The sequence below is a fragment of the Acipenser ruthenus genome, chromosome 14, assembly GCF_902713425.1.
Source record: "Acipenser ruthenus chromosome 14, fAciRut3.2 maternal haplotype, whole genome shotgun sequence".
NCBI lineage: Eukaryota > Metazoa > Chordata > Actinopteri > Acipenseriformes > Acipenseridae > Acipenser > Acipenser ruthenus.
In genome coordinates this window covers 26,880,535-26,901,835 of record NC_081202.1, presented here as the reverse complement: position 1 = coordinate 26,901,835, position 21,301 = coordinate 26,880,535, and the positions used below count along the sequence as shown (strand labels likewise).

General features: G+C 37.8%; 1 protein-coding gene across 1 annotated transcript; it reads left to right on the top strand.

The window, feature by feature from the left end:
- The first annotated feature begins 762 nt into the window (after positions 1-762).
- On the top strand, positions 763-21,297 carry LOC117419888 (WASH complex subunit 4-like). The gene is made up of 33 exons (XM_034033232.3): positions 763-910; positions 1,873-2,012; positions 2,470-2,523; positions 2,995-3,060; positions 4,133-4,178; positions 4,612-4,679; positions 4,900-4,982; positions 5,276-5,318; positions 5,596-5,699; positions 5,848-5,968; positions 6,230-6,353; positions 6,936-7,063; positions 7,318-7,478; positions 11,808-11,934; positions 12,192-12,317; positions 12,626-12,733; positions 13,469-13,615; positions 13,952-14,031; positions 14,119-14,224; positions 14,670-14,786; positions 15,175-15,343; positions 15,758-15,912; positions 16,297-16,371; positions 16,558-16,662; positions 16,782-16,916; positions 17,127-17,235; positions 17,738-17,804; positions 17,993-18,079; positions 18,358-18,505; positions 18,812-18,908; positions 19,121-19,317; positions 19,496-19,592; positions 19,978-21,297. Exons 1-33 carry the CDS (start codon positions 850-852, stop codon positions 20,043-20,045), a joined length of 3,519 nt encoding a protein of 1,172 aa, XP_033889123.3. The 5' UTR covers positions 763-849; the 3' UTR covers positions 20,046-21,297.
- Positions 21,298-21,301: the final 4 nt, after the last annotated feature.

Here is a 21,301-nt window from a genome sequence, read left to right as displayed (position 1 = left end):
ATAGCTGAGTTTTTATTACTATCATTAATGATATCCTAATTAGATAATGTGCTTCTGGTATATCATCCAGAATAAATGGAAGTCCAAAGTCTTTTCTTTAAAATCCACCAGTTCTGGATTTCCTCATGTAAGTATGGTACTTATCCTTTATTAATGTGTCTTCTTTCCTTAAAACTTGATAGTTATATAACCCTGTTTCTTTTTCCACCACTCTATTTTCAAAATAAATGACTGTTCTGACACTTTTCAATTGATGTATTTAATCATTATATATATATATAGAGAGAGAGAGAGAGAGAGAGAGAGAGATAGACAGATAGATAGATAGATAGATGGGTTGTTCACATGTTTGCCATTTAAAGAATCACCTGTAATAAAATAATTTACAGCTATTACCGTCAGTGCGCTTATATTTGTTATATTGATCTAATACACCCAGTTTTCAAAGAAACACAGGCTCATCTGTTTGTTCAAGATGTCCGTTATTTTTAGCATTTCAAGGCGTGATTACTTCCTCTGGATTTGAGTTTATTTATGTTTTTTTTTTGTTTGTTTTTACAGTATATCACAATTGCAGTTTTGTTTTGTTCTCTACTTTCATAACTATAAACAATGAAAAACACCAAAATATAGACTCAGCTCTTGAACATACAACAGTAGCATGCTTCTACTGTACATATTTGTTGCTTGACAATGACGAAGAAGCGTTGAATCAGTAAGATAAAACTACAATCCCCACAGCTCCCGGAGAGCGGAAGCAGGAAGTCATGATGCCAATCACGGGACTGAAGAGCCAATCCCTTCGTAGTCGTCGCCGCTGCAGTTGACAGTACAAACTAAACTGGTATTATGGCGGTGGAGGCTGTTTCTCCAGATTGGGAGTTTGACCGCTTTGACGACGGGTCCCAGAGTAAGATATTGCTGTCTGGTTTTAATTCAAAACAACGCTCTGCTTTGAATGCAGTGCAGTCTGTATGTAGTGGTACAAGTGCCAGTGGTGCATAGACATTTGATTTGTTTTTTAATGTATTTGTATTTATACGATGTAACATGAATGCGTTGCTGTGTATAAATCCAGTAGTAATTTGTAATGTTAACAGGCTGCTAGATTATATGTATGACAATGTAGCTCCAAGAACAACAACAACAACAAAGCTCGCGGAAAGTTGTGAAATAATAACCAAGTCATGCTGAAGTAATTCAAGCTTATTTGATTTGTTTTGCTTTCCTTTAGACAGGGAATCGTGTTTTCGGTGTGTGTGTATATATATATTATATATATACACACACACACACACACACACACACACACACACACACACTTCTATATATATATATATATATATATATACACACATATATATAATATATATATATATATATACACATATATACACTTATATATATATATATATATATATATATATATATATATATATATACACACAAACCCACAGTTACCACTAGTATTATAAAAAAACATAACATAGACAAACAGAAACAAAAATGCATACCCACATGCTACGTACACTGCAAGTATGGGGTCAGCAAAATATTTCATATAAAATACACCAGTACAGGCACTGTCCATCACTAAATCGCCCCCTGATAACTTGACCTCTTTGTGCGTCCCCAGCTGTGAAATTAAGCAGAAGTAGGATCCCCCAATGGGAATAAGACGGTACATCTGATTTTAGCAATACAGGAAAATACTATAGCGACGCAGTAGCTGAGCACAGATTCTCGTAGAGCATCTAATATCGAAGATATGAATTATTGTGCACAACATGCTTGACACTTTCTGCTTAGTTTCCATGGGGAGAGAAGGGTTTTGTAATGCCGTTGATAAATCGCTTTGTTTTTTATTCTTAGAAATCCATGCTGAGGTGCAGCTGAAGAACTATGGCAAGTTCTTGGAGGAGTACACATCTCAGCTGAAAGGGATTGAAGATGCACTGGATGACTCCATTGGCGATGTCTGGGATTTTACTCTAGATCCTATAGCACTCCAGGTACAGAAGGACCTCATTTGGGGGGGACCTAAGAAATAGGCCTATATAGCGGAAAGTGGAGAAAGCCGTGTTGAGGTGCAGATCTTATTCTGTAGTATCTGAACGTGTCAGTCACAAGAGCTAAAAGGCCCATTTTTCTGTGTCAGTAACAGTGAGTGTTAACAGTACCAGTGTCTGGTTTGCTCAGACAGTTTTGACAAAGCAATTAAGAATGGCTGACTGATACAGCAAATCAGCATTAGGGCCTTGCAGTGCTGATGGTACTGTAGGTTTAAGTGCTGAACTGTGGAATGTAGTGGGACCAAGCTGCACAGCATGCACATGTCAGTGGTGTTGAATCAAAATGCTTAATGTTTTTTTTTTTTTTTTTTTAAGCAAGCTAATCTTTCAATGCAAACAAAAAAAGTTTTAAGAATACAGGCAGTTGATAAAATATGAACTACTTTTTTTCTTACAGCTTCTACCTTATGAACAGTCATCTCTGCTTGAACTCATTAAGACAGAAAACAAGGTAATCCAGTAGTCGTTTAACCTTTTCCTTTCCCTTGTTTGTAAAATGTGGATTTCAAGGCAGGCTACAGTTCATACAGATTGTCTGTGGCTCCGGTATACCTGTATTCCAGCACACACAAGTTTGGAGAGCTCAGACTGATACTGAACAGTGCACTGTGTACTCTGATAATCTGGTAATAACTCCTTTTTTAATAGGGTCATGTTTGTATCCTGTTTGCAGCTGCCATGTGTGAAGGTACAAGGTTGTAAGTTAGAGGATAGAGGCCTCATTGCTATAATCTTTTTTTTAATTTGTTTTTTATTTCACTTAATTCTCTCAATAGGTCTCCATTACAGGTAGATCTGTTAGAAATGTTCATGGAATTGTAACCATATATTGAACTATTTGATAATTATGGTAATTATATTTTTCGGCTTTTGGCAATATCTTTATTTTGTTCAGTAATCAGTATTTGGCCTGTCTCCCCAGGTTCTTAACAAGGTTATCACAGTTTATGCTGCTCTTTGCTGTGAGATCAAGAAGTTGAAACATGAGGTAAGAGAGCTTGTAAGATATATGTTTTATATTCTCTCAACTGAACATGATCAAATCCAAAGAAGCCAAAGGTATATGATGCTACTCCATGGTACTCTGTGTAGGCTGTAGTATTATTTATTTATTTCTTAGCAGGCGCCCTTTTCCCGGGCGACTTCCAATTGTTACAAGATATCACATTATTTTCACATACAATTACATTATTTTTTACACATTATTTATTTATTTATTTTACATACAATTACCCATTTATACAGTTGGGTTTTTACTGGAGCAATCCAGGTAAAGTACCTTGCTCAAGGGTACAGCACCAGTGTCCCCCACCTGGGATTGAACCCACAACCCTCCAGTCAAGAGTCCAGAGCCCTAACCACTACTCCAAGTTGTCAGACTGCCAACTTTGGGAGCAACCTGTTTTACTAGTTCTCTACTGAGTGGCCTGTGGTGGAACTCCCTTACATCAGCACTTTGGGCTGTGAACTGGTAGAACTCTGTTTACCTTAAGTTCCTAACAATAAACAATGCTCAAATAAAAGCCAATTTTGGCAGTGATACAATCTGATTTCATTGGGGTCACCAAATTCCTGGTTAAAATGATGCAGCTGAGCAGCCTCCCAGTTCTATTATGGTAGAAATGGTCAGGCCATTTGTAGCCTCATTCCACTCTTCTATTTGTATTGTATTTAGAGATTTTAATAACTGGGTCATTAATTGTCGCCCCTAGGGAAAAAAACTGCTAGATTTATATCAAGTTAAAGAGTAGCGGTATTTAGGTCTGCCAATGTTTAGATTGGGGCAGGCAACTCCAGTCCTGAAGTGCTTTGCAATTCCAGGTTTAAAGGGACAATTAAAAGATTAGCCATAGGTGCGTTAGGGCTTGCCCTGGTCAATTGGTTGAATGTAATAATTAAGGACATAATGTAGATTTTAATGCCTCCATGGGGTGGGGATTGGACAGCAAGGGAAGATCACTGCTTGGTTACAATACTAAATGGTACAGTAGACAATACGGCATGGTACTGTAGTCCAACCCTATTAGGAAATGTACTGTATGTTCTCTCTCTTTTTCCAGGCAGAAACCAAGTTTTACACTGGCCTTCTGTATTATGGGGAAGGAGGTTAGTACTTGTTTTGTCCTGCATGTACATTAAAACATCCACAATTGGGGTTCAGATTTATAACCCCTGGAATGGCAGGTATAAACCCAAGTTAACCTGACAGATCCCTTCATTAACATTGTATAGCTGTTATAAATCAAGGATTCCTTCTTAACCAATGATCAGGAAAATCAACGAAGTCATTTTTTTTAATAAGTTTTTTCAATTAAAATGTAAATCTTGTGATGTTTTGTTTTGTAAGAGAATGATATCATAGGACCTGATTTCCATACACTTTGTGTATGTGCAAAATGAAAGCCTGAATAAACCTGTTATTTAAAAATGTAACCCCTATCAGTAATGACTTCCCTTGATTTAAATCCTGAGTTCTAGTGTTGGGAGTAGGGTCCATTGATATATTTTTAAAGCCCTTTCTTGTCTTGATGTCTTCTAGCTTCTCACACCAGTGTGGTGGAGGGGGAATCCCAGATTCAGATGGGGAGGTTTATTTCCTTTTTACAGGTACAGTAATCCTGTTCCTAGCTTTCTTACTGAAGTTTTTTTTGGGATGCAGTGTTGCATTAAATAATTGCACACAGTAATCATAGTTTGTGGTTTTTTGGGGTACTTTGATTTGCTATAAGGATGGCAGAGTCATAGTTAAAATTGAATCCTAGGGTGAGTCTGCTGTTTTTATATACTGACTAATTCAATTCAGAATTTTACATGCTTTCTCCTGCAGGAGCTCTCCTGCTTTGTAACAAGATGTTCTGAAGTGGTGGTCAATGTGGTGCATCAACTGGCTTCCTTTTACAGCAGCAATAAGTAAAGTTTCACACTTTATTTAAATATTATTATTATTATTATTATTATTATTATTATTATTATTATTATTAATAATAATAATAATAATAATAATAATAATAATAATAATAATAATAATAATAATAAAAATAATAATAAAAATAATAATAATAATGTTGTGATGTTTTTAAAAACTTTGAAACATAAATACATTTGGTGTTGTTAAAAAAAGAAATAACTAGGCCTACTGATTCAATTAAAATACCATAATAAAGTTTATTTTGATGATTTTTCTTTCTGCTTTTTTATTATAGGAGTGCAACTAAAATTATAGAGTCCTCAGGAGTTCATTTTCAGGTAGAGCCCTGGTTGTTTCATAATTTGTATTACAGTCCAGGTAACTGCCGTATGATTTTCTAAATACAAATACATGCTTTTATTAATTTTTGTGAACATGCTATTGTTTTCAGTTTCAAAATATTGTTTAGGATTGGCAATGTCAAGCCACAGAACCCCCCCAACTGGTTTAACATAGTTTTCTTTGCTATTTGTTTAATTATTTACCAAAACATTTGTGGCAAGCCTCTGCACAATTTTGTCCTTTTTAAATGTCCTTTGTCAATTTGTCACACAGACAGTGTTTGAACACTTGGGGGAGCTGTTGAGTGTGCTCCTGACTCTGGATGAGATCATTGAGAACCATGCAGCTCTTAAGGACCACTGGACCATGTACAAAAGGTGAGATGACTATCAACAAGTATCTACCCTTATTGACAAACTGTAAGCAGCAATATCTGAAGAGGCTTCTCTCTGTGTGTATGAATTTCAGTTATATATGTGCTTGCTGAACTCCAACCCTTGATTTTAAGACTTTCTCCCTCTCCAGGTTACTGAAATCTGTGCATCATAACCCCTCCAAATTTTCCATCCAAGAGGAGAAACTGAAGCCCTTTGAGAAACTGCTGTTAAAACTAGAGGGGCATATACTGGATGGAATGATATTTCAGGTCAGAAGAGAAACCATTTCTTACTTTTTTAGGTGATACTTATGAAATGGCAGTTTTGAAACATTAGTTTCCCTTTATAACTCTATCATAGCTGTTAAGTGGTTATAAAACATGGTTATGCCCAGGTGTTAGAATACTGGGCTACAGGCAGTGGGTCAGAGTTGCTCAGAGGGCAAAGGGCTCAGGTGGCTCTGTGGTTCAAGTGCTTAACTGCAGTGGAAGGTGAACATGCTGAATGTCGTTTCATGTTTTCTCGATCAGGCCTGTGTGGAGCAGCAGTTTGACGCTCTGGGTGAGGGTGTGTCCGTCTCTAAAAACACCACTTTTGCTGAGGAGTTTGCTCTTAACATTCGCACCATTTTCACCAATGTGGAATCTAAACTAGGTATGTTATTTAATCAGAAGTGACTGCTGTTCATTTTCAGCCTCCACCCTGGATAGCTGTCCTCTAGATATACCGTATGCACCCTGATTCGAGGTGCACTTCTGTGTAAAAACAGGGGCATTTAAACAAACCAAAAACGTGGGTATGAGTACACCACCATTTTTTTAAATTGTCCTAATCGTTCAACGAACATGCATTTGTATTATTGAATGAAGGTGGATGAGACTAGCAGCAACATTGATTCATTCAATATATATTTGTACCCTATCATGGTATTTGTGCTAAGTGTAGAGAGCACCAGTTGCTACAATTACAAATAGAAACATAAATAAAAAAATAAGGTACAAGAATCTAAGTTTGCTTTTTGTACAGATGGAAAAATTCTGCTAATCGCTTTTAACTAATGATAGCATGTTCCTGTCTTAACAACACTGTATCTTGCAATGTTGTCCAGTGTTTTATACTAGATACAATACATACTTAATTTGATTGTTTCATATGAATGATGTTAATTGATTATTTGTGGGAGTTTTCTGAAGCATGTTTACCCTGGCAGGTTGTAAGCATGGTCTCTGGTTTCAGGAGAGCCTGCAGAAATAGACCAGAGGGATAAATACGTAGGAGTCTGTGGTCTGTTTGTTCTACATTTCCACATCTTCAGGACTGTTGATAAGAAGCTCTTTAAATCACTGCTGGATGTCTGTAAAAAGGTGAAACTCTTAAGTAATGAATTAACGGATATATTTACGTTAGTTTGTATTTATTTATGCTGAACACTTTCATGTATTTTTGTTGTGTGTCTTTGAGGTTTAAAAATACAATTATGTATAAGTTTGAAACGAATAAGGAAAATATGCTGGTATTTTGTTATCTGAATTCAAAGCATTTTTGTAGCCTTTGAGTTCAATCCAGCTTATAAAAAGTTGAACAGCAGTAACCACAGTCTCCTCTTCTCTCCCTGCAGGTTCCAGCTGTCACCCTGACCGGCAACATCATGTGGTTCGCAGACGCGTTTCTGGTGGCAAAGGTCCCTGCTGCTGCCAAAATGCTGGACAAGAAGAGTCTGCAGGGCATCCGGACCCAGAGGGACAGCTACCTGCAGCAGAAAGCCCAGATGCTGGTCAAGTGGGTCTCTCTTTCTCTCATTACGTGGGTGTTGAGGAATCTGGGGCTACCACTGAGCCCTGGGTTAATCTATTACAATTATCGTGTCCCTAACTCACTTACTGAACAAATGAGATTAGACTTGTCATTTAGAAATGCTTGGCAGTTCTGATTTTTAGACAACAAAATAATGGTGTTCTGGATCTGGTCAGTTTGGCTGAATTTGTGTTTGTGTGTGTGTGTGCGTGTGTGTGTGTGTGTGTGTATATGTATATATATATATATATATATATATATATATATATATATATATATATATATATATATATATATATATATATATACATATACAGACGTGATCAAATTTGTTGGTACCCTCACAGCTCATTGAAATAATGCTTCATTCCTCCTGAAAAGTGATGAAATTAAAAGCTTTTTTATCATGTATACTTGCATGCCTTTGGTATGTCATAGAATAAAGCAAAGAAGCTGTGAAAAGAGATGAATTATTGCTTATTCTACAAAGATATTCTAAAACGGCCTGGACACATTTGTTGGTACCCCTTAGAAACGATAATAAATAATTGGATTATAGTGATATTTCAAACTATTTAGTTTCTTTAATTAGTATCACACAAAGTGGTGAGTGAATACAGGTGAGTGCAGTGCAGACCGAATATAAAACACAGACAATGATTTCCAGGTGCAAGGGTGTTTATTGATTTAATTAACAATGTCCAGAGCCATATGGCAAACACCTGTAAATAATAATGTTGGAGTGATACAGTGGCATGTATCACTCTGTATTTATAATCCCCAGGTTTGACCCGTAACCAAAAAGTCCAGTTTTACACACCAACACTAAACACAAAACACAAACACAGTTCTTAGTGATAGTGAATACGTGCAAGTGGTGTAATACAGTTCTCCGTGAAATGCAGGGGTGAAAGTGTTTATGCTGGCTTTCGCTACAGCTCCGGATCGTGCAACTGGTAGTCTATTAAAAACAGACGACAGTTAACAAAACACTAACAAACACAAGACAAAACTCACAGTTCACAAAACAGCACACAGACTCCTTGTAGGTTTTTAGCACTAACCATTTACCAAGGAACAGATCACGAATGTATGACCCCTATTTATATCCTCGCTCATGACCCCTAGGTTAACGAGCGCATCCGCTCCTCCAATCCTAGGATGCCACACCGTTTACCGTCTGGGTCATTGGGTTTGGATACCATAGCTGTGCCCCTTTCCTAAATGACCAACTTCCACCTATCCTACGGAATAAATTGTCGTGCCATTTAGTTAAGGGTACTCTTTTCCCGTTACATAGTGCCCTCACAGGTCGAGAGGGAGATCTAACACCAAGTACCATTCGATCTCTGTCACACCGAGGTATGTAATAACCAGGTACGTGCACATACCCGCCAAATCAGCACAAAAATCAAAACCTAGTACAGTACTAATTAATGTACATATCCAATGTATGTAGTGTAAAGGTTTATTACAGAAGAAACAGTATAAAACAATGTAACTAGTAATGTACATTACTATACAGTATGTAACATTCTGTATTTTAATTATTTAATACAGTAATTCTATGTTGCCTTGGATAAAGATGGTCAGCTGTATGAAAAAATAGCAAAAAAACATGTAATTAATGTACTGAATAATACTGTACTGTAATTAGTGAAATAAACAAATTAATAAAAAATACAGTAGTAATAATAATAATAATAATATAGAAGTCAATAAACATCACCATACAAACTGTCATTTCAGGTACAGTACAGTAATCATTGCCTGTATGGTATTTTAGGCCCTGGCCACATTAGCGTTTTAGAACCGAGTTAAGGGTTCAAAACCTGGGTTCACATCACATATTAGCCAGTTAAAGGTCTTTATTTCAACTTTTAATTAAATTAAAGAACGTCTTATACGCCCCAGGTTTTCCCTTTGTGCAAATGCCCATCTAATTTATTTACTATGGCATGGGCTTTTTTTTCCCCATACGAATTATTCCCCTTTTGATTAATTAGGCACTTTCTCGTAGCTCCTCCCTTTTGCTCCCGTGTTCAATGAAAATAAACAACAGTTACGAAGGGGAAAAAAAAGAAAGAAGGTGGTATATACATTACAGTGGTTTCTGGGATACAGTCATCCAGCAAGTGTTTTTTTTTTTCAACAGCTGGGTTAAACTAACCCAGATTCATTATGTCAATCTGGACTCTCTAACACTGTTTGGCTAGGGTTCAGGTAAATTGGTTTTTAACTCGGTTGTCGATTTTTTTGCTCTAATGTGGACGGGGCCTTAGACGACTGCTGCTTTTTAAACTTAAGCTTTTTGACAACATAATTCTGTCTGCTTTCATCCCTTTAAGATTTCTCCAATAATGTAGTTTGTCCTTAAGTGAAACTGACAATCGTTTAGTGCTGGCCATGATAAAACTGCATAAATCACAGTAATAGAGAACAAGGTCAAGTTTAAACAGCAAGAAGTAGGCCTACAAGTACGCAATATGTGCAGCACAGAGCACTGCATGCCATCGCGGTGTGTGCATAATAACAGGAAGTATCTATCGGAGTATGTAGTAAAGGAGATTGTAAACAGGATTTAATACGATTTTATTCGGTTCCATGATACTGGTTCTTTATATCATTGTGTACGTTATATCCCAGGTACGTTGTTAATGGGTTTGACTGAATATACAATTGTAGTCAGAAGTTTACATACACCAATGTAAATGTATAATTTCTAAAAATTTCTCGAAAAACAAATGATAGGAAAAATCTTCTGTAGAAAAAGTTTTGCTTTTGTGGATGAGGAAAAAAAGTTACAAGAAATAGATGTCTACAATTTATTTATTTCAGCAACTCCAAAAATGCTAATTCAGAAATATTCATACCCTGACAAGGACAATGAAATTAATAGCTAGTTGAGACACCTTTAGCAATAACAACATCTTTTAAACAATTAGGTTATTTGTCAATATTTTGGCATGATTCTTTAGTGATTTTTGACCATTCTTTTAACGCAAAATTGTTCCATTTCATTCAAATTCTGAGGACTTATCTTGTGCACAGCTTTCTTCAACTCATACCAGAGATTCTCAATCGGATTTAGATCGGGACTTTGACTAGGCAATGCCAGAACCTTGATTTTATTCTTCTTTAACCATTCTGAAGTAGATTTTGATGTGTGCTTTGGATCGTTGTTGTGTTGGAATGTCCAGTTGCGCTTTAAACCAGGTTTTGTCGTGGAGGGTTTCAGGTGATTGGCCAATATCTTTTGGTATGCTACAGAATCCATTTACCATGTTTTGAAATTACATTTCCTGTGCCATTAGAGGAAAAACAGCCCCATAGAAGGATATTAGGTATGGTGTTTTTTTCTTTGTATGCCTCACCAGACTTTCTCCATATGTAACGACTATCAGCGTGACCATCAGGTTTTTGTTTCATCACTCCACAAAACCTTTGACCAGAACTCATCCATCTTTCAAATGCTGTTTTGCAAACTTTAAGCTATTGACCTTGAGACGTTTTCCTAAGAGTGGCTTTTTCCTTGGCCTGTGACTATTGAGACCTTCACCATGCAATTCTTGACCTATGGTTGAAATGGAAACCCCAGTCTCACTTGCAGCCAATTCACTTTGGCAGTCAATCTCGGATTGTTATTAACCTTCCTCACAATTCTTCTGCTTGTTCTTGGTGAAAGAACCTTCTTTCTTCCAGACCGAGGGAGCGTTGTGACAGTACCACGAGTCTTGTACTTCTTGATAATAGAAACAATAGTTGAAATTGGGATACTCAGATGCTTGGAAATCTTCTTGTATCCTTCTCCAGCTTTATGACAATAAATAAGTTTCGGCCTAAGGTCTTCAGATAGCTCTTTTACTTTTTCCCATATTGACTAATTGGTAATGACAGCAATCATCCTATGCCTAACCCTTTTATACTCTCTAAGAATGTTCACCTACAATCCAGACTTTTCTAGAATTAGGTTCTGTATTATCATATTGAAATTTCTAGCACCTTGTCGAAAATACTATCATAGTATGAATACTTTTGAATTAGCATTTTTGGAGTTTATTTCAGCAAAAAAAATTGCTGAAATAAATAATTTTAGACATCTATTTCTTAATTTTTTTCCTCATCTGCAAAACTTTTGCTACAAAAGATTTTTCCTAAAATTCTTTGTTTGAGCAATTTCTAGAAATTATAAATTTCCATTGGGGTATGCAAACTTTTGACTGTTTATCACATTGTGTGTTTATTTCTAAATTGTGGGAATTTATAAACTAATATTGTTTTTAAATCCATGCTTCCCCTGGTTCCCCTCTGCAGGGATGTGCAGTCTTACTACGTGTTTGTAACGTCCTGGATGATGAAAATGGAGTCCATTTTGGCCAAAGAGAAGAGGACTGATAAATTTGCTGAAGATCTGAGCAACAGATGTACCATTTTTATACAGGTGATTGAAACATATCGGACTGTACTGAGCTCAAAAGTTACAAGCACAAACATATCTTTATGATACTGTTTTAAATAGAGAGGGGGAGGGGATTCTTAATAGAAAACATAGGGTACCGCTCAGTATAGTTAGTGATAATCTGCACAATAGATTTTCCTTAAATAATAATATATTCCCCATGATTCTAAACGCCTATGGTTATCTTATGCAGATGTGTGCTATTCTTTATTTTATGAACACCATGTTTTGTGTCCTAGGGTATCCTTTATGCATACAGCATCAGCACCATCATCAAAACCACTATGAATCTCTACATGTCCATGCAGAAGCCCATGACTAAAACTTCAGTGAAGGCTTTGTGCAGGCTGGTGGAGCTGCTTAAGGTATTTTTTTTATCTGTCTCTCTTGATTTTGTTTAGTCTACGCAGGAATCATTCATACCTGGTGGATTACACACTTGATTCTTGTCTTCATTGCTAGAGGGCTGGTGGCATCTGCACGTTAGGACCAGAAGGTTACAAGGTTTGAATGATGCGTAGGTGTAGCAAGACATACTGCCAAATATAGATAATAACTCGGTTTGGTGTTTAGAATTGACTTGAAAAAATTGACAGAGTCATCCAAAATCAGACTATGTTTTAGGAAATATGTTAACTGTCAAAGTGTTTTTTAAATGTCAATGTTTCCTCAGGCTGTGGAGCACACTTTTCACCGGCGTGCGATGGTGGTCGCAGACTCGGTTTCTCACATCACCCAGCACCTCCAGTACCAGGCCCTCAACTCCATCGCCACAGCCAAGGTGTGTCTGTGGGAGGGCAGCCGACTTCACAACACAGTCTCCCAGAGGGGAATAAGGGCGTGGTGGAAAGGAATAGGCAATGCAGTCCCAGATACTGAATGGTCAGTTAGTACAGCATTGATGGGACAGTATGGGGACAAGGTTTTACCAAATAGACCTATGTAATATCTGTTATGTTTGAATGTTAGAAATATAAACAGTAAGCTCAATGAGAATTTAGCCATGCTATAAAAATGGTGTACTTTTCTACACTCTGACCAGCTAGATCCATACAATACTAATAATAGCTAGTGGGATTAAAGATAGGTAGTCCAGGATTAGTGCTAATTGGGATGTGTCAGATTAGCTGTATAACTACATTTGTACCTTGCTAGATTATCAGTACATCCCAGAGGCTTTTACAAAATTATTTATTATGATTTAAAGTGTAATATGAGATGTCAGTATTGCACCAGAACAGTTGATTACTGTGCCAGATTCACAATATTATATTAACTAGATTGGTATATACAGGGTGTCCTGTTATGTGATTAGGGTGTACTTTGTTAAATTGGATGGCCACATCCTGTTGGCTATCTGCACCTGTTCCTGTACCTGCACCTATCTGTTCTTCTTTGCTTAAAAGACATTTCACACCTGAAAGAAATGGACGAGCAATATTAACATACCTATGATGCCGGACTTCTGGGACACCCTGTCTAATTTTGCCCATGTGTTTCCTTTCATTTTTTCCAGAAGAGAGTGATCTCTGATAAGAAGTACAGTGAGCAGCGGCTGGACGTGCTGTCAGCACTGGTGTTGGCAGAGAACGCACTCAATGGCCCGAGCACCAAGGAGAGGAGGCTGGTTGTGTCGCTGGCGCTTAGCGTGGGCACTCAGATGGTGAGTGAGCGGAACTCATGACTTTGGTACAGTACAGTCTAATTTTCTTAACAAGAACCTAGGAACACTTTTGAAAACAAGATGTTTTAACTCCAGATGCTTATCAAAGTGGCGGGTATTGTACTTGCTTGTGTTGACATTCTATTATATTATATTTTATATATATATATATATATATATATATATATATATATATATATATATATATATATATATATATATATATATATATAATATATATATATATAATCATTTTTTTTAAGAATTCTAAAATAATTAAATAAAAGAAACAATAAGAAACTTTTAAAAATCTGTGCTCTTCCTTCAACTCAATAGAAGACCTTTAAAGATGAAGAACTGCTCCCCCTGCAGTTGGTCCTGAAGAAGCTGGACCTAATTAGTGAGCTGAGAGAGAGGTAATTTCTGCCTTGTTGTATATGTGTCTACAGTATCATGGATTCACCTGTGAATGTTCAGCAACCTCCTGTTCTTTTCCCATTCAGAGTTAAGATTCAGTGTGACTGCAGCTTCCTGTATTGGCACCGGGCAGTGTTTCCCATTTACCTGGATGATGCCTATGACTATGCAGTGGATGCAGCTAGGATACATGTAAGTTTCCTATTCCTTTAAAAAGTAAAACCTCATTTTAGTCAGGAAATAAAACCCATTGCTTGTAAACCTGGGGCCAGGTTCTCCTTGCACTTACTACGCTACAAGCAAGCTAGCAGTCTTTTCTTCTCCCATCAGCTAATCCACAATTATAAAACACTCACTAGTGCTAAAAGTACTAAAATAATCTTAATACACTGAAGGCATTGCATTGAAGAACGTGTTAGTCATTTAATAACCGTATAACATTACTGTTAGTATTTTTAGAAGTCAGCTCAACAAGTCTAAATGATTAGAAGATAAATCTCAATTCTATAGATACAGCAGATTGACACACAGAAATGCCTTGTGAAATAGGCACCAGGCCATAAAGCAGTATTTAACTAATAGTGGAGTGGCGGTGTATAGCTAATCCAGGGCTTGGTTCTGTTTCTGTTTTCTCCAGTATATGTTCAGTGCCCTCAGGGATTGTGTTCCTGCCATGCTGCACGCCAAACACCTGGAGTCCTGTGAGCAGCTATTGGAGAACTACAACCTGGAGATCATGGATGTCTTCAAGGAGGTAACAAGAACAACAGAGTTCAATTAAGACACACGCCTCTACTACTGTGTGTCGCTCACACACTGTGCATACAGTTGGCAAAAGTTTTTTTTTCTCTGTGTTATTAGACCTTTTAGTATTATTGTCTCTGTCATTTTGTGGCTGCTGATTTTCGTTTCAACCAATCTCTGTTACTTAATTGAACCAATTATTGGCTTAATTCGTAAAGATTAACAGGTGTTCCAGATCTTTAGCCACTGATGATGTAAAGACACCTATAAAACCTGCCGGATGGGGGCTCTCCAGGACCAGGGTTGGAGACCCCTGCACAAGAGGAACTAGTCAGGGTATGTTTTCATCCCACCGGAATAGTTATAAAGATCTGCTGTGTTCCTCTCCTGCATTACAGCACCTACTGGACAAACTGTGCAAGGAGATTGAGAAGGACCTCAGGCTCTCTGTGCACACTCACCTGAAGCTGGATGACAGGAACCCCTTCAAGGTGGGAATGAAAGACCTGGCTCACTTCTTCTATCTCAAGCCAATCCGATTCTTCAACCGTTTCATTGACATCAAAGGTACTCCTCACCTCCAACCCAGTATTACAGGAAACTTCTGTTGTGTCTCAGCCCACTTTCAGATTTTCAGATTCTTATAATTCAGATAACTGCTGGCAATAAAAGTGAAAGATTAAATGTTTTTTTGCCCTAATAAGTTAGCAGTGTGGAGTAGTGGTTAGGGTTCTGGACTCTTGACCGGAGGGTTGTGGGTTCAGTCCCCGGTGGGGACACTACTACTGTACCCTTCAGCAAGGTACTTTACCTAGATTTTTCCAGTAAAAACCCAACTGTATAAATGGATAATTGTATGTAAAAAAATAATGTGATATCTTGTAACAATTGTAAGTCGCCCTGGATAAGGGCGTCAGCTAAGAAATAAATAATAATAATAATAATTGGAAAACAAATTTATTATTCATGTGTCGGTTGCAGCATATGTGACGCATTACCTGGACAAGACGTTCTACAACCTGACTACAGTGGCTCTGCACGACTGGGCCACCTACAGCGAGATGAGGAACCTGGCCACTCAGCGCTATGGGCTTGTGATGACTGAGGCACACCTCCCCAGCCAGACCCTGGAGCAGGTGGGTGGAGGAGGGGAGAAGCTGAATTGGGACTTCATAGGGGGAGACATGTAAAGTTATAAAGGTTCAAATGAACTGATTTTCGTCGTGTAATGCTGATTTCAAAACCATGCTCTCAGTTTCAATGCAGTCTACACTCGTAGCCGCATCTCGATTGTCCATCGCACACTTATATATGTCATAGCAGACATCAGTACATGCATTCAGATAGCCGTCACTCATTTAACCAGACCTTGATTTGCAACAGTGGGTGACACATATCTGGCTATTGACTTTGATAGTACTTCATATATAGCTGTAGTGACTTGAGTGCAATAAGGTGTTGTGTTGTGTTCAGTTCAGTTCAAGCAATTGGATAGATAACAGCTACTACTCTTGTTTCAGGGTTTAGATGTGCTGGAGATCATGAGAAACATCCATGTCTTTGTGTCACGCTACCTTTATAACCTCAACAACCAGGTGAGTTTTTTCATTTTCATTTTATGTTTTGTATTCCCACCTACATCATCTTAAGAGTGGACTGTTTGGTCTTCTGGTTGAGACAAAGGACCATTATTATAATTTCAGGATCTGAATCCACCCTCAGTGACTGACTGGCTATGTGACCTCAGTAATTTGATGCATTTTTTTAATTGATATTCGCAGATCTTCATCGAACGGACAAGCAATAACAAGCACCTCAACACCATCAACATCCGGCACATTGCCAACTCCATCCGAACACACGGCACAGGGATCATGAACACAACGGTAAGGGGCTGTTGTAGGGAGGCTATGTGTATTTGCTGTTGAAAGCTTGTGAATTTGGATGCGTGCACAGTGAGTACAGTGATCAAGCCTGTGAACTGCTCTTGAAATCCTCTCAACAGGTCAATTTCACCTACCAGTTCCTGCGCAAGAAGTTTTACATATTCAGCCAGTTCATGTACGATGAGCACATCAAGTCAAGGCTAATCAAGGACATTCGATTCTTCAGGGAAATCAAGGACCAAACGGACCAAAAGGTACAGTATGTATAAAAGTATGTGGCTACATTTAGCAATAGTATGTTTGACTTGTGTAGTGAGCATTAAAACCCTTTGAAGGTATTAAGATTGATGCTTTGTTTTCAGAATGCTACCTGTAAAATGTTGATGTTGTCCTTTCACAGTGTTAATAGTTTGTGAGAGGTGATATATTTTGTGCAACTGACAGTATTGTTGGTGTATTTTCAGTACCCATTTGAGAGAGCAGAGAAGTTTAACCGGGGGATCAGAAAGCTGGGGATCACCCCTGATGGACAGAGTTATCTGGACCAGTTCAGGCAGCTCATTAGCCAAATAGGTAAAAGAGATTTTCAGCTGCTATTCAGTGCATTCCATATTCAAGGAATTTCATATTGAAATGCTTATTTGTTAGCTACAATACAATTATGGAGGGGAATTTATTAACGTAAACTTTATGCAAAGTGATCAGTCACAATTATTAGAATAGCACACTACTAGCCAGCCCAAGACTTCTGTGCATTAGAATATACCAGTAACCATATAAATATATGGCTTTCTATTAATCTGCTATCGATGATTTAACAAACAGTACCATATTTTAACAGAATGTCCCTGGGCTAATTTAAAGTTTTAAAAGTATTTAAACAGACCATGTAAAGTGAGATTTTCATTTTACATGTCATTAATGTTGCCTAGTTTAAGACTTTGTATTATATGCATTAGTATTTCATAAAGACTTTGTAAAAATATTAAATACAATATCTGATGAAAAATATATTGTGGATCAATGCATTATAGAAGAAGCTAACCTGAACATTAACCTTTGCATTCTGACATAGGGAATGCCATGGGCTATGTGCGGATGATCCGATCTGGGGGTCTGCACTGCTGTAGCAATGCAATAAGGTATATAGTTTGTTATTTGTTTTGTTTTTGAGGTCTAAGATGTTTGTTGGTTGTGGTGTTTAGGGATTTCCAGCACAATGACTCTGTACTGGTTAGTAGAACATATGGGAGTAAACCCATTACTTTAATGTAGGGGAGTCAGAAACATTTTATACCAGGTCCCTTGACCATGTGCTTCCTCTTTCTAGGTTTGTCCCTGACCTTGAAGACATTGTCAACTTTGAAGAACTGGTAAAGGAAGAAGGACTGTCGGAGGAAACTCAAAAATCAGCCAGGTATTAAAAGTTGAACTGTTCACATAACATGGGTACCAGAGCATGGTTCAGAATAAGGAATTCCTTCAAACTATGATGTTCATACCAGGACCTATTGGCTCGAACCCACCTGAGTCTAATTAGAATATTTTAGCCAGACCGCTGGCTGAAGCCAAGATCTACCAATTTCCATTTCCGAGATTTCACAAAGCTTCTTTTTAACGCTAAAGCCATTTATTACTGATTTCTTATGGTTTTTGTTTGTGGGTATTTGTAACATGTGGGTATTTATGCTTTAGAGTCCTGGATTCTGTCCTTGGTGATCTGACCAGCAACTCTGCAGAAGGGACAGAGTATTTCAAAAAGCTGGTGGATGTGTTTGCACCTGAATTCCGCAGCACCAAAAACATGCACCTCCGCAACTTCTATATGATTGTCCCTCCCTTGGTAAGAATATGCCTGTACTACTAAACTTCAGTTTCTGGGGTTGGGTGGGAATATCTTTATGCTCCTCTAGGTAGGGCTTTTTCTTTGCACTTTACTGTTACATTTAGGGTTGTGGGTTGGTGTTTGAGGGAAAGAAAGTAGAGCTTGTAATCTTAACCACTAAACTATGATACAACTTTAGTCTTGCGCTTTTATAAAATATGTGGGATATGTGCTGTGGGGATGAGCCAAGGATTGAGTTGATCTTTTTGCTAGTCCGGTGCACAGTCACTTGTTATGAAATCGGTTGCTTTGTGTTCCTTTCAGACCGTCAACTTTGCAGAACATTCCATTAGCTGCAAGGAGAAGCTGAACAAAAAGAATAAAGTAGGAGCTGCCTTCACAGATGATGGTTTTGCTATGGGTGAGTTTGTGGAAATCCTGAGTACTTCTGTGTATGACAGGACTAAACTGAAGCTGTACTAGATGCAGCATTACAATAGTCTGGTAATCATTGTTGTTCCTGTTACTGCAGGGGCTGTAGTTGCTTGGAGGTTGGTTACTGCAGACTGAAATCATGTATTACTTGACCTAGTGCAGGTCTCTTCTTTTCTTATTCCTGTGTGCTCGTTGCAGGTGTTGCCTACATACTGAAGCTGCTGGATCAGTACCAGGAGTTTGACTCCCTGCATTGGTTGCACGCTGTCCGGGAGAAGTATTTACGTGAGATGAAGGCTGTGGTCAAGGAGCAGAATGTCCAGGCCACCAGTCAGGATGAGAAACTGATGCAAACCATGAACCTCACACAGAAGAGACTTGATGTATACTTACAGGTAGAAATAAACGTTCCATTTATAAAAAAAGTGGGCTAAAGTAGCTCAGTGATTGTAATCCTGTGCTGCCTGGATTACAGAAGTTAACTGACAAATTCACTTGGTTGAAGGGCATTTGTCTTCTAATCACTTTTTGCCAAACAGATTTTACAAGTCTAAACTATTCTCTTATTTTCAGGAATTTGAGCTGCTTTACTTCTCACTAAGCAGCGCCAGGATTTTCTTCAGGGCAGACAAAACGGCAGCAGAGGAAAACCAGGAAAAGAAAGACAAGGGTGAGTTACAAATTAGGACACTTACATCAGTAATGGGACATGGCTTAGAGAAGCTTCACAGTCAAACCGGGGTCCTTTCAGGTTCACACCTTGGTTACATCCCTCGATAGCATTAAGAGACCACCACAGTCTTTTTAATCAGAAATGGGGTATATATCTTTATAATGTAAGAGGGTCACCATGAAGTGGAATAATATGACAAAGTTGTGTTGTTGTCAACCTCTTCGGTTTTAGATATTATTGGTGGTAGTTGCCAAAGGGAAATCGGGCTTACCTAAGCTGTGGAAAGGAAGTCTTAAAATATATATATATATATATATATATTTTAAAACATTAAAACAAATCTCTAGATTATTGGCAGGAATAACTTGTGTCTTTCTTTTAGATGAAGTATCCAAAACAGGCAACAGTGACTCATCTAGCAGTTCTTCCACTGATCCCAGTATGAAGTGAAGCAGATCTGAGCAACGTTTAACCGGGAATCCATTCCTCAGATGCAGTGTTTCAAGCCACTACACAGTTCTGTGTTGGTATGTTGACACTGTTAAGCTTCAAAATGACTCCTGTCTAGAGACTTGCACATGTGAGGAGAGTTTGGAAAGCACATAGCACCAACTTTTGGTGTGAATGAAGAAAGTCGGACTTTCAGGTACCCTAAAAAAAAACAAAAAAAAAACAACCAGAATCTGGCATCAATAAGTAGAAGGGTGATCCTGCTGATGAAGATTCTGATCTCTATGAACCCCAGTGCAGTTTCTGTACTGCCAGCCTGTCCCCAGCAGGGGGTGCTTGTGAGCAGAGCACTGTAGGAAGTCCCCAGCAATCAAGGGGAACTGTTTTGACAGTCCCGCTGCCATTGGCCAATTCATTACATCGTCTGTTTTTGCTGAACAGTGCAAATGTCTCTACCCCCTCTCTTTTTGTATTTTTGAATAACCAGTTAAGTTGTATTAACATAAGGGGACGGAGGCTGTGTGGTCCAGTGGTTAAAGGGCTTGTACCCAGGAGGTCCCCGGTTCAAATCCCACCTCAGCCACTGACTCATTGTGTGACCCTGAGCAAGTCACTTAACCTCCTTGTGCTCCGTCTTTTGGATGAGACGTAACTGTAAGTGACTCTGCTGCTGATGCATAGTTCACACACCATAGTCTCTAAGTCGCCTTGGATAAAATAAATAAACAAATAATAATGATGAAACTAACAAAGACAGCACAAAATGGGCAAGTCCTTTGTGATCTGCTGCTGTCCAGAATAGGTTTGCTACTCCTTTTTTTGAGATTAAAAAGTCATCTTGATTTATAGTCAGGATCTCTGCGTTTTATAATAATTACCATCACATAAATATAATCCTCTAACTAAAGTCTATCTCAACATCACATTTTCATGGTTTAATTAAGATTTCTCCAATAAAACATGGTGTTTTTGTAATGGTGTGCATTAAATGTGAATTATTTTTACTTTAACAGAAACATGGGCATTCTTTAAAAAAGAAAAAAAAAGAATAAACAATATTTGGCCTCAAAAAGATGCTATTTAACAACTATATGCTTTTTTCTGCCATCCCTCTGTTGTAATATTTAACACAGCTTTTCTATTTTCATTATATGATTTAACACACACATTGATGTAATGTACATGATTCAATAAATATTATGTTAAAAAAAACTTGTTACTTTTTGATGCATAAAATAATAAACCAGTGGAATCAC